General features: G+C 49.7%; 1 protein-coding gene across 4 annotated transcripts; it reads right to left on the bottom strand.

The window, feature by feature from the left end:
* Positions 1-310: 310 nt before the first annotated feature.
* On the bottom strand, positions 311-4,111 carry NMB (neuromedin B). Of its 4 annotated transcripts, none has more exons than XR_002118753.1 (5): positions 3,456-4,111; positions 2,793-2,995; positions 1,930-2,036; positions 1,692-1,780; positions 311-609 (listed from the first exon to the last, which is right to left on the bottom strand). XR_002118753.1 is itself a non-coding variant. In XM_003209298.4 (3 exons), exons 1-3 carry the CDS (start codon positions 3,589-3,591, stop codon positions 562-564), a joined length of 387 nt encoding a protein of 128 aa, XP_003209346.1. In that variant the 5' UTR covers positions 3,592-4,101; the 3' UTR covers positions 314-561. The 4 variants fall into 4 exon arrangements, 1 of the variants encoding a protein (XP_003209346.1); XR_002118754.1 differs by having other exon boundaries at positions 1,930-2,033; positions 3,456-4,110; XR_794865.2 differs by lacking the exon at positions 1,930-2,036 and having other exon boundaries at positions 312-609; positions 3,456-4,108.
* Between the last annotated feature and the right edge of the window lie 7,221 nt (positions 4,112-11,332).

Here is an 11,332-nt window from a genome sequence, read left to right as displayed (position 1 = left end):
CTTCCCCGGTACCGATAGGTCTGTAGCTACCAGGATCATCTTTCCAGCCCTTTTTGAAGATGGGCAACACATCCAGTGTCCACCAGGAATCCACAGTAGCCAGGACTGTCGAAGACCAATGAAGCATTACAGAGGATTGCTGCAGTAGCAAGTGCTGTAAGAACTTACCCACGTCTGTAATTTTGTTTTAGAACAAAAAGTGGGGCTGCAGGGAGCACAGCCTATCACCTCCTGCCTATGAGAAGCAGGAGCCTCCCTCCATTCTGCATTCTTCCTCCACAAGCCATGGGGTCTGCCTTTCCACTCTCAAGAAAAAGTCTGAGCTAGCATCTGCAAAGAGCTGGTTTTATTCACAGGGGCACATCAGACATCAAGGAAGCAGAAAACATACAGGAAATATACAGGGAGGATCTGCTTTTCATACAAGCAATCACTATTAACAGTATTACAGAAAAAATAAATAAAAGTGATGTTGCTACAGTAACCCACAAGGATGATGCTCTCCTTCATTTGCCATGCACAGCTTAGCCTGCCGACCTCATCCTTCACTGCTGCGCTTCTTCAGTTTGAAAAATACTTCTCCAGCACCTTTGTTAAAAGCCCAGTCTCCTACAAGAAAAAGCACAATGGTGAGCCACAACTCCCCTGTGCCACCTCAGCTGATATCACATACATAGGCTCGGCCCTGGGGTGGCACTGTGAAACCTCAACACACTGAGAGCCAAGCCCTGCCTCGTGCACATGGTTAAAAAGATGAAGAATCCCCATTTGCAGCCCTCTCCTGTTCTGTGAGACTTCTGCTATGACCTGCATGGAGTGGTGTGTGGGATCCTGCTTCGTGGAGGGACATTTTGAGACAAATCCCACCAGCAGCAGGCAGGACCAGCCCATGTGAAGCAAAGGATTTGTTTAATGTTTATAGGAGCCCACAGAAAGGGAGAATCAGTTTATGAATGATCAATGATACTGCCTCAATGTAAAAGGTCTGCTCAGTTTTTAACAGTAGTCTGCATTCCCTTGACAGTTACCCTGCAGCACAGCACAGCTCTTGTACTGAAGCACCAGAACAGCACTTGCGTGTTAGTTCTTGCCCCACTGACTAACAGGAAGGGAGAAGCATCTCTGCTTTTCTAAACTGCTTCAGGATGGAAGTGACAGACCCTGAGAAGAGGATGTACAGAGTTTCACAGCACAAAGCTGTTAAGCAGCTTCTTAGGCAGGTGGCAAACAACACACACACACCAGTTCAAGCTCAGGCTGGCTGCTGACCCCAGTTGTCCAACAACAGCCACAAGAAGGGAGAAAGCAGGAACAGCAGGAGGAATTTATGCTGCTGTCACGTCACCCCAACAAGAGCAAAAGAAGGTCCCACAGAGAAGTATAACGACAGCGCTCAAAGGCATCATGGAGAATTAATATCAACCAGCAGCTCAGAGGTATAGATGCTCAAGGGGTAGAGTGGTAGGAAAAAAAGGAGCAGGGAGGCAGAAGCTAGTCCAGAGGTGCTCGGGGTACCTGAAGGACAGAAACAGATCTAAGACCCAGCTGGGAGCACGTGCAGATTGAGGCAGGAGAGCTGTGAGGTTCTGGAAGGAACTGGTGTGAGGTAGGAGCCAACTGCCTGCCAGGCACCCAGGATGGGGTGCCACCTCACATCCAGGCACCAGATGGGCACTGGGTAGCTCACATACCAAAGGCTGATGTCCAGCACTGGGTTCTAGCTCTGGCTCCATCTCCGGCTGTATCTTCTGTCCCAAGGAGATCCTCAGTTTACCTAAATCTGATGAAATTTAATCAGGGAGGTCCTTGAGCATCAGTACCACTCAGGCTCACATCCCTGCAGCTCCACTCCACCTGTGCCTATCCCAAAAAGCAAACAGGAGCAAGCACTGCCTAATCAGTGCTTCTAGATGACAGAAGCAGCTTTACCTGTGTTCAGCTACTGAATGGCTCCTCAAGCATGGCAGCTCAGTGGGAGCGCACATAGGACACACCTATGAGGATTTCATCTCTTCTAGGGTCTCCATTACTTCCTGCTGTGAACAGAAAGTACAAGACACCAAGGAAACACACAAGAGGCAGCAAACGGGCAGAAACACACAGCCCAAGCAATTCCATCTCCACCTCCTGCGTGAGGATCTATGCATGCTTTGCTCCCAGGGGCTAGTTTCCCACTAGGAGCTGGGAAAGCCCTGAGGGAAAAGCCACATCAAGGAGCTAAAAAGAGGAAGGTGAGGATCTGCTGATGTGGTACAGGAACCCCAGCTGCAGACGAGGCATGCAACTGCTCCCAAATACCTGTTCTGCAGCAAAATAACACACCCTCACTTCTCTGCAGGCCAAACTAACAACATCACACGACCCCTCATGGCACCCTAACCATAGCAAAACAGCCCCAGAAAGGGGAATTAGAAGACTAAAACCTTTCTGCAGGACAGACTCTTCTTCCTGCACATACAGAGCAGTGTCTCTCTTGACCTTTCTCTACAAAGAGAGAGGGGGCAGGATTTGCACTCCTTGTCCTCACCACGGCTGGATAAACGGACAAGGCAGCTGCAGCAGCCAGCTACCCTCATTTCCATCAGAGGATCATCCAGATGCTCCTTAACAACCCCTAGGCTGGAGATCACCTCATCTCCTACTCAGCCCTCCAAACATCAGGACAACAAGCCCCTGTTATTCAGCTGGACACAATCCTAGAAAGAGCAGAACCTCCAGCAGCAGTGCAGGTGCTTCCATCTCCACCACCTCCCTGCTCCGGGCATCTCCCCTCCATACCAGCCAATATTCACCTCGTCAGTGAGATCGTATTTTCTTTGGTTCTCATCCAAAAGTCTTTCTTGCAAGAGGATTTTCAGGAGCTCCCGGGTAAGCAGTTCCACCACGTCCTCCAGCAAAGCTCTGAGCGAAGGGCCGAAAGCCATCGGCACGGCCGGCTGCCGCAGTTCATCCAGACGCGGGGTGCCGGGCACGCTCTTCTTCCCCATGAAGTGACCTGCAACACAGCGCCTTCGTATGCCTCACACGCCCGGCATCGGCGTGAGAACCAGGCTGTGACCTGCACCGCACGCTGACAACCTGACAAGAAGCAGCAAGCAAACCAACGCCTAGAAGAGCCCAGCAGCCCCGGGGCCTCGCTCAGGGAGCCCTCCTCCCGCCGATGGCATCTCTACGGCCGTAGGACCAGCGGCTCGGCGCCAGGAGCCGCAAAGAGAGCCGCGCCCCTCACCTCTGCCCGCAGGAGCGCCGGGCACAGCCGGAGCACCACGGCTCCCAGAGCGGCCATCCCTGCTCCGAAGGAACTGCGAGCTCCGTTTGCGAAAGGAGACCTCAGAAGACGGCTTGAGCGGAGCCCGCCCCAAGCGACCCTCACGGGACCGCCGTGCCAGTCCCGGCCCCGCAGCCTCAAGCACCGACCCTCGCCCCGGCCGCTCTGCCCCGCGGGCCCCCAGTACCTGTGGCCCAGAGGTTGCCGCGGGGGTTGACCTTGATCTTGGCCGCCTGGCTGCGGTGCTCGGTGAAGTCGAGGTGCACGGCGGGTCCCAGCGCAGCGCCGCACAGCAGCAGCAGGAGGCAGCACATCACCGCCATGGCCGCCCCCGCGGGACACACTCCCGCTTAGACCTGCCGCCGCTTCGATTTATATTGAGCGGGGGGCGGGGACTCTTCAAGCCACGCCCCCTCCTCGAGCCGCCCCTGCCTGCTGCTTTCCTACCCTCCGCGTCCATTCAGGACGTCGCACAGTGCGGCGGGACACACAGGGACCGCCAGGGCCGCGTCACCGTCAGCTGCTGCACTGCGGCTTTGTCTATACTATTACCCCAAAAGAACCCCCAAAACGACCACAGTGCAGCCCAAAATGGCACCAGAGCAGTCCCCAAAAGGCCCAGACTACCCGCAGACAGTCTAGCTCCAACTGGCCCAAATGGCACCAAAATGACTCTGAAACAATCCCAAAATGGCACTAAATGATCCCAAAATAACCTCAAAGCAGCCTGAAATGGTGCCGAAATAATAACAGAGTGCCTTCCAGATGGACCACAGAGCACCAAAATAACCTCTAAAAACCACACAACGGCTCTGCGCAGAGCCATGGATTGCCAGGCACTGGGAACCCCTCCTCCTCCCACCCTCCCTGCACCCTTCACTTACCTCAGTTTTGGGATGGCCTTGGAAGACCCCGTCCTTAAACCTGCTGATCCTCTTGAGCTCCTTTGCCCTCAGAGCTGCTTCCCACAGGATGCCACCGACCCACTGCCCAAACACAACAACTTGCTCCTGTCAGGATCCTGATGACCGCCACTCCCTTATCACCACAGCCAAACCAGGCACAGAGCATCACGTTTCCAATCAGTTTGTCTTCTTCTACATGTCAGGATGAGGTCTGGTGAGGGTAAGCAGCACCATAAGCCAGCAGTGACCCACCAGACCTATTGGTGCCTTCAGGGCTCCTGCCCAACCCAAAGCTCTGCTTTACCAGGAGGTACAGGCTGCGGGGAGGAGAGTTTCCCTGGGAATAGGCACAGGGAAGACTGCTAGCAATATGCTTCTCAGGGTTTATTGCTGCTGGAGAGAAAAGATCTTGAAGCAATTCACTACTCCCTCAGCCTGGGGTAAAGTCTGAACTGCAAGCATAGCTTTAATGTTACAAGAGGGAAAAAAAAAAAAAGTATAAAGCTTCATGCTCACAAGGTCCTCACAAATGCTGTGGGAAGGTTTCACCTATGTCAGATGACACGATGCCTGAGATTCCACCCTGATCTGATTTTCAGTATCTGGAGGACTGGATCTTGCTCTTGACACTGTGCCACCACACGCGAGTAACAGTGAGGATGAGCAAGATGATGGGTTACCGGTAGGATTAGGAAGGATGAAGTGATACCAATTACAGAGAGAGCAGAAGAAACGAGACCTAGGCAATTAACAGCACCTACTGAAGTGTGACAGGGTTAAGTCATGCTCCTGCCTGGCCCTACAATGCTCCTGGGAGATTAACAGAGAGGAGAAGGCAGCCCCAGGGACAGGACTGTCATCTTCCTAGCAGCAAGAACCAGGACAGCATTGAAAGCAGGTCAAAGTCTTTTGTTCTGATCTGATTGTAACTGGAAACACAACCAACCCGACACAGATCTTTCTTCTTTTTGACTGGCAGCTGCGGTTGTTTCTCTCTTCCAGGCTGTGATGAGAGACTGCAAGCCAGGCTGGGAACAGGTAAAGTGGGGAGCTTTTCTGTCACAGCCTTGTAACAAACAGTCAGAAGCTGAGGGTACACTGCTTTAATTGCTGGACACAGAGGCTTAGCTGGACAAAGGAGATTTAATTAACAAGGGCTCAAAACCCTGGTTTCAAGCTGGGGAAAAGCAACACAATAGCTGCTCAGGGACTTGATGCAGGCTGTGGGGTTTTATGGAAAGCAGGGTAATAGACCCAAGCCCACTGCTTGCTGAGCAGCACAGTTGGTGCTGAAGGAAGCTATATGGGCAAGGTTTGAGAATACCAGTTTTGTCCCCTGCAGCGGTCTTGTTAAAATTGAGTTCCCAACACCAAAACACAGATCCCAAATCCAAAACTCAGCACAGCTCACCCTCTTAAGCAGCATAATTACAGTCAAGCACAACTTCTAGTTGTATAATCAATGAACATACAGGTGTTATAATTATGAAATATGCCAGAGAGTTTGGCTAAGCAGTTATTATATCAATAGAGAATAGATGGAATGCTTACTGTTATCCCGGGCTTGCTATGAAACTTCAGAGGAGGGGATCTCCAGCAGAGATCCTTCCCCCCAGTAGTCAGCTTTTCAATGCCTCTAGGAGAGGTGCAGCCAGGCTCCACCCCTTCCTGCAGCACAGGTGAATTGCCTTCAGCTGTGCCTCCGTGGCTGACTCACTGCTCACCTCAGGTGATCAATCAGAGGTTCAGGCCATGATTCAGCAGTTCCCGTACACTAGTGAATGTTGTACAGGTGCTAAGCAGCCCCTGGGCAGGATGCTCAACAGACTGGGTCCACCCAGAGAGTGTTTTTCCACACCAGGGAATAACAACTGCAGTAGTGATCACACTACAGCCAAACTATTCCCTTCCTGAGCAGGCAAGAGTGCTGCTCCCTCCACTGTCACCCTGAGAATGAACAAACACGGCTTGAAAGGTGGCTGCATCAAAAGTGACCTTGCTTTCAAATGGAGACCGAATTTCCACTGGATTTTTTAATCCATATCTTCATTGCAAAAACATGATATTTCTAATTCAGGAAGAACAGCTGGCACCCACACTTGAAGTCTCCTCTTGGGAGAGGTTTAAAGACCCAAGTTCCAGCACCTGGGGCAGAAATTGTCACTACAATGCTCCTCCACAGCTTGCTCTCTGTAGCTCAGAAGTTCATCTTACTAACTGCTATTTCCCACCAAAGGAATCTTCCCAGTTAATATATTTTACAAAAGACATTACAAATTCTATTTTAGAAAATTGATTTTGCCAACAAAGGTCACCACACTAGCTTCTGCAGGTGGTACGGGAGAGTCGCCTGTCAGCCACCGAGTGCCTTGCAATGGAGCTGGGGAAGGATGGAGGTGACTCAGCATAGACTGGACTTCTGATAGACGGCTTTGCCCTCGAGGCAGTGTGCGTCTGCACAGAGCCCACAGTCCCCTTTCCTGGGGATTAACCCCTGGAGCTGGGCCAGAGCAGCCTGCAGCTGCCTCTCTGTTGCTGGATCCATTCCTTCCCACCTGCAGGAACCATTACTTCTCACCCAAAGCAGCCTAAAGGACCTTGGTATCTTTCAGCTTGAACTGCTGTTTTCCCCTGATGCCTCCAGTTGGAGGAAACTGCCATGGTATGTTCTACTCTCTATTTTTCCCTATTAATTCTCACTTGCAATTTATTTTCTCGATGACTACTGACCACTGAAATGACATTTTCATAGCACAATCTGTTACAACCCCAGTGTTCCAGATGGTAACACTTAACTCGGAACCCATTGTTTTATAAATAGAGTTAAAATTGTTTTTTTCCCCCGTGCACAATTTTGTATGTATGTACATTTGAATTTCATCATTTTTATTGCCTACTCTCTTTTCACAGTTGGCCTTCATCCACACCAACCCTGAAAAACTTAATATCAACACCAAACTTCAGCATTTGCCTTCTTTTGCAGATCATTTTTGAATGTGCTGAACACAATCTCTGCACAGTGTTTTCTGCTACAGAAACCGTTTCCTTCTACCTTTTAGCAAAAGATTTCTCCCAGTAAGGGCCTCCTCTTGTATTCCAGGTCTCCTTCCTCTCTTTAGGAGCCTTCTCGGAGGGCCCTTGTCAACTACCTTTGGGAAATGCAGCTGGATGATCCCAGCAGGATCACCTTGCCGACACACCTCCTGATTCCTTCAATAAGCTCCAAGCTTACTTGTAGATTAGGTCCTACTCCTTTCCAGCCTGTTGATCTGGTTTATAGCCTGCAGATCCCCACATTTCCACTCACCAGGAGTCCCTTGGTGCTTCTGGTGGGTGTTGCAGAGCAGGCAAATAGCTCAATGCTTTCAGGTCCGTGTCCCACACATCTCCATCCAGGCCTAGAGGTTTGTTGTTGTCCTCTCCTTCACTGGTTTCTTCTGCGAGTTCTCACACTCATGTTTCCGAGAGCCCACAGCAGCACCACAGGACACCTGGGATGTCTCCTTCCTTATCAGTGAGCAACTCCAGCCTGTGCAGGGCTGATGAGAGTACTAACAGACCTGTGAAACTATTAACAAATCCAAACGTACCTAAAAGCGAAGCAAAACAGATTTTCCTCTAGCTCTGCAATATAAACATGTCATACTCTGCACAGAGGGCTTTGCTAACACTGAGCGAAGAGCAGGCAAAGTTAACAGAGCAATCTGGAAATGCCGTGGTTCATAGGGCTTAAAACAAGGTCCATTTTGTTTCCTCACTATTGAATTATGCTTTGATACCTTGGCATTGACAGATGCATCTCCCAGGCGGTCTGGGAGGGACTCTGAGCTGCAGAGCTCCAGAAACACAGCACACATGCTTCCTAGCCCTGCAATATCCACTGGGCAGGAAAATGCATGCTCAAAACCAATGGCTCTAATAAAAAACAAAGAGGAAAGGTCTCAAACCCCCTGTGCGTCTCTTTCACAGAGCTCCTGGTGCCAATAAAACTCTTAGCAGCAGATAAGTTGCTTCAGCTTCTCCTTCACTGTTCCTCCAAAGCCAGGTCAAACTTAAAGACCTGTCATACGCCCCAGGGTCTGTTTTGATGCATTTGCCTCTTGTTTACAAAGATTGAATCCCTCTGTTACATTCATTCTTCCACGGGCAGCAATAGTTGTTTATAATAGATAAAATTTGAAATCTCACACATCTTGTTTTTCAATTTTCTTTTAAGCAGTAAACGAGTTGTGGTTTTCCCTGAGGTTTCCCACTCACTCCACAGCCGCTGGACACAGTACAAATAACAGCTTTGTAAGAAGACTTAGACTTGTGTTTTCTTGCAGGCAAATCCATGCCTAGATCAGAAGTGTCCCAACCAGAATTACATGGCAGAAAACTGATGTTCCTCTTTGAGTGAATTTAGGCTTAGAAAAATTAAATTGAAGTTCATTTTCTCCACATTATTTTTACTTCTGCCTCTCTGGAAACTGAAACCCTGCAAGGCTGGTTCTATAGGAGAAAGAGAAATTGGAGAGCAAAGGCGATAGCAAGATATTCAGCAGAGAGTGCTCCAAGAAGTGCTCTTAAATTATTAAAGAGAAGTAGCAGAAAAGTCAAGAGATGTGGGGGTAGGCAGAGAGAGCGGGAGCAAGAGAGCATGTTTGCGCCATCCTGGATCACACAGGGTGCATTTCTAATCTGTCCCTAATTAGACACCTCTGTGCAGTTTTGATTTCCCCCAGAGCTTGGGGAACTTTGCTAGATCAAACATTCAAAAGACCTATTAGAATTGAACACGTGTATGAACAGCCCCGTGAGCAGAAAGGGATGGAGGCACTGCAAGGGAGAGCAGAAGGCAAAAGAGGCAGGAAATTGCCTTAAGACGCAACATAGGTGCTGTTTCCCCAGAGCTAGGGTGGGTGGACCAGTCATCTTCAGGACATTGAGCAGTGCCAGGAACTGCTGACATGGATGGGAACTGAAGGTTGTGGCTGCCTGGCATCACCAGGGTGTACCTGGCAGTCAGAGGACCGGAACCAGGACACCTCCTCCTCTGATTCAGCCCCTGAGTCGCCCACACTGCTGGCCTTCAGTCGGGGTGCTCTGTGTTTCTCCTGCTGCAGCAGAGGAGACATCTCTGCCTAAGCCACCTCTCCTCCCTTGGCATCCCTGTTTAGCTCGTTCTGGGAGCTGTACGCTGGGTTTGCCATCATGTGTTTCTCCAGCAAGAAGTGGTCTTCTATCCAAGGATAACGCTTTGCCTTACAGCTTCTCCTTGGAAAACATGAGGTTGACATGTTCTGATTATAAAGGCAGTAAAACCACCATGAAATCATCCAGTTTATTAAGGAAAGCATGAGCCGATTGTCTTACAAACGCAGCCCCTAGAAACTCCCTGCTTAAGCAATATGCAGCAGCAGAGGAAAACAGGTAATGCTCACTGCTGTTTAACTGATGACTGTGCATTCAGGCATCATAAACACACAAAGACAGCCTTCATTTCAAAGAGCTTCAATTTTCAGCACGTTACTCCTCACAGCTCACCGCCCATCCATCATATTGCCTCTATGCCTTTGATGTGAAAAAAGAGTCAACCGTCAGAACTGTAGCAATGATCAGAAACACCCCAGCATTGCTTTGCTCTGAGGCGGCTCCTGCCCCTGCCGGAATCCGTGCACTGCAGAGCTGCGCCCTGAACTGCAGATGTCATCGAGCAGTAATTAGGCAATGACACTGTCTACCAGAAAATCTGCTGTGTTTGGCTGTAACCACAACAGAGTCTTAGCCCAGGCTGATTTTTTTCCCATTGTTTTTTCTTTTTTTTCTTTATAAACCAGACCTTTCAACACCCACATGCTTTACAAATAAATCCCATTCCTGCTGCGACACAAAGGTCTCCATGTTTCCTAAGCCACCCTGAGATCCTTAAGCCTCAAAGGCTTTCCTGCAGCAGCTTCACCTTTAAAAAAAAGAACAAAACTGAAATAAAACACAAAGCCTCAGCCCATCTAAACAGCAAAACCCCTGGCTCTGTAGGAGCATGGCAGCACTCGCCAGACTTTTCAGCATTAGCAACCAGCTGAACCAGAGATCCTGCACGCTCCATAGCTTTTCTGCTCTGCAAAGCAGAATAAGAGTTAGGGAATGGAGCCAGCAGCATTCTTTGCCATCCTGCCCCCACGCTCCCAGTCAGCATCCTCTGCAGCCTCATCCCCAGCATCTTCCCTTCCCGCAGTGGCAGGAGAGGTGTTGGAGGGATGCAGAAGGGGATGTGGGAGGTAGCACAGGAGCTGGTGGGCATTGGAGCTGCAAGTGGATTTGCGGCATGAATCCTCACTCTTATTAGAGCCAACACCTCACTTCATGGCTGCAAAAACACAGATCCATGTTCTCAGCTACACCAAGCTTTGAAGAAGCAGAAGATGGCCTGTGGAGGTCATTTCCCAAATCACACCATGGCCCCAACAAGCACTAAAGCTGGGTTGGAACTACCCCACACTTTACCCAAAACATCCTTCATTTTTCAAACTCTTCCTGCTCATTTGTGGGTCACCATGCAAGAGCAAAGCTGGGAAAGATCTTCGTGTACCCAAAGCTGCAGTCTTCAGCCGCACTGACTGCTGACACCTGCTGCCAGCAGCCGGCATCGCCAGCGGGGGGACCGTGCTGCAGGCAGGACGGGTGCATCACCATTTCCAGACATCTAAAAGGACCGTTTCTCATCTCTTGGAGCTGGGGTTCAGCAGGTGCTTGTGGAGAGCTAATTCCTACATCCCATACAATCAGAATCCCTTTGTGTTTTACCCTCCCCCCCTTTTTTTTAATTAACTCAGTGACAGTAACACAACAGCTACTGCGAGGTGTGAAAGCGAGAGAGCCCAAAGAGCACCTGCAGCAATTCCAGCAAGTTTCCACTGAGAGGTGTTGATTAGCAGACTTCAGAAGAGCTTGACTCAGCCCCTTATATGATCCCAAGTTAAAATAAATTTTAATTAATGCACAGAACAATTCAAGACAAAGGCAAAGCAGGGAATGCAGACCCAGCATCAGTGCTACTTACAAATACAGAAATGTTGCTCTGATGTCCTTGGGAAGGTGCTCCATGTTGGCAGTAGCCCTCAAAGAGATTTTTGGTTTGGCTTTGACAAAACATCCCATCCCTCACTCCAATATTCTG

This window comes from Meleagris gallopavo, chromosome 12 (genome assembly GCF_000146605.3).
Source record: "Meleagris gallopavo isolate NT-WF06-2002-E0010 breed Aviagen turkey brand Nicholas breeding stock chromosome 12, Turkey_5.1, whole genome shotgun sequence".
In the NCBI taxonomy this organism is placed as follows: domain Eukaryota; kingdom Metazoa; phylum Chordata; class Aves; order Galliformes; family Phasianidae; genus Meleagris; species Meleagris gallopavo.
The sequence above is the reverse complement of the archived record's forward strand: the minus strand, read 5'-3'. Positions and strand labels throughout refer to the sequence as shown.

Coding starts and splice junctions, on each gene's coding strand:
- NMB (XM_003209298.4), bottom strand. CDS start 3,591: ATGGCGGTGATGTGCTGCCTCCTGCTGCTGCTGTGCGGCGCTGCGCTG. Junction 2,996..3,455: donor CGGCAACCTCTGGGCCACAG/GTACTGGGGGCC, acceptor GCTGTGTTGCAG/GTCACTTCATGGGGAAGAAG. Junction 610..2,792: donor AATACGATCTCACTGACGAG/GTGAATATTGGC, acceptor TTTTTCTTGTAG/GAGACTGGGCTTTTAACAAA.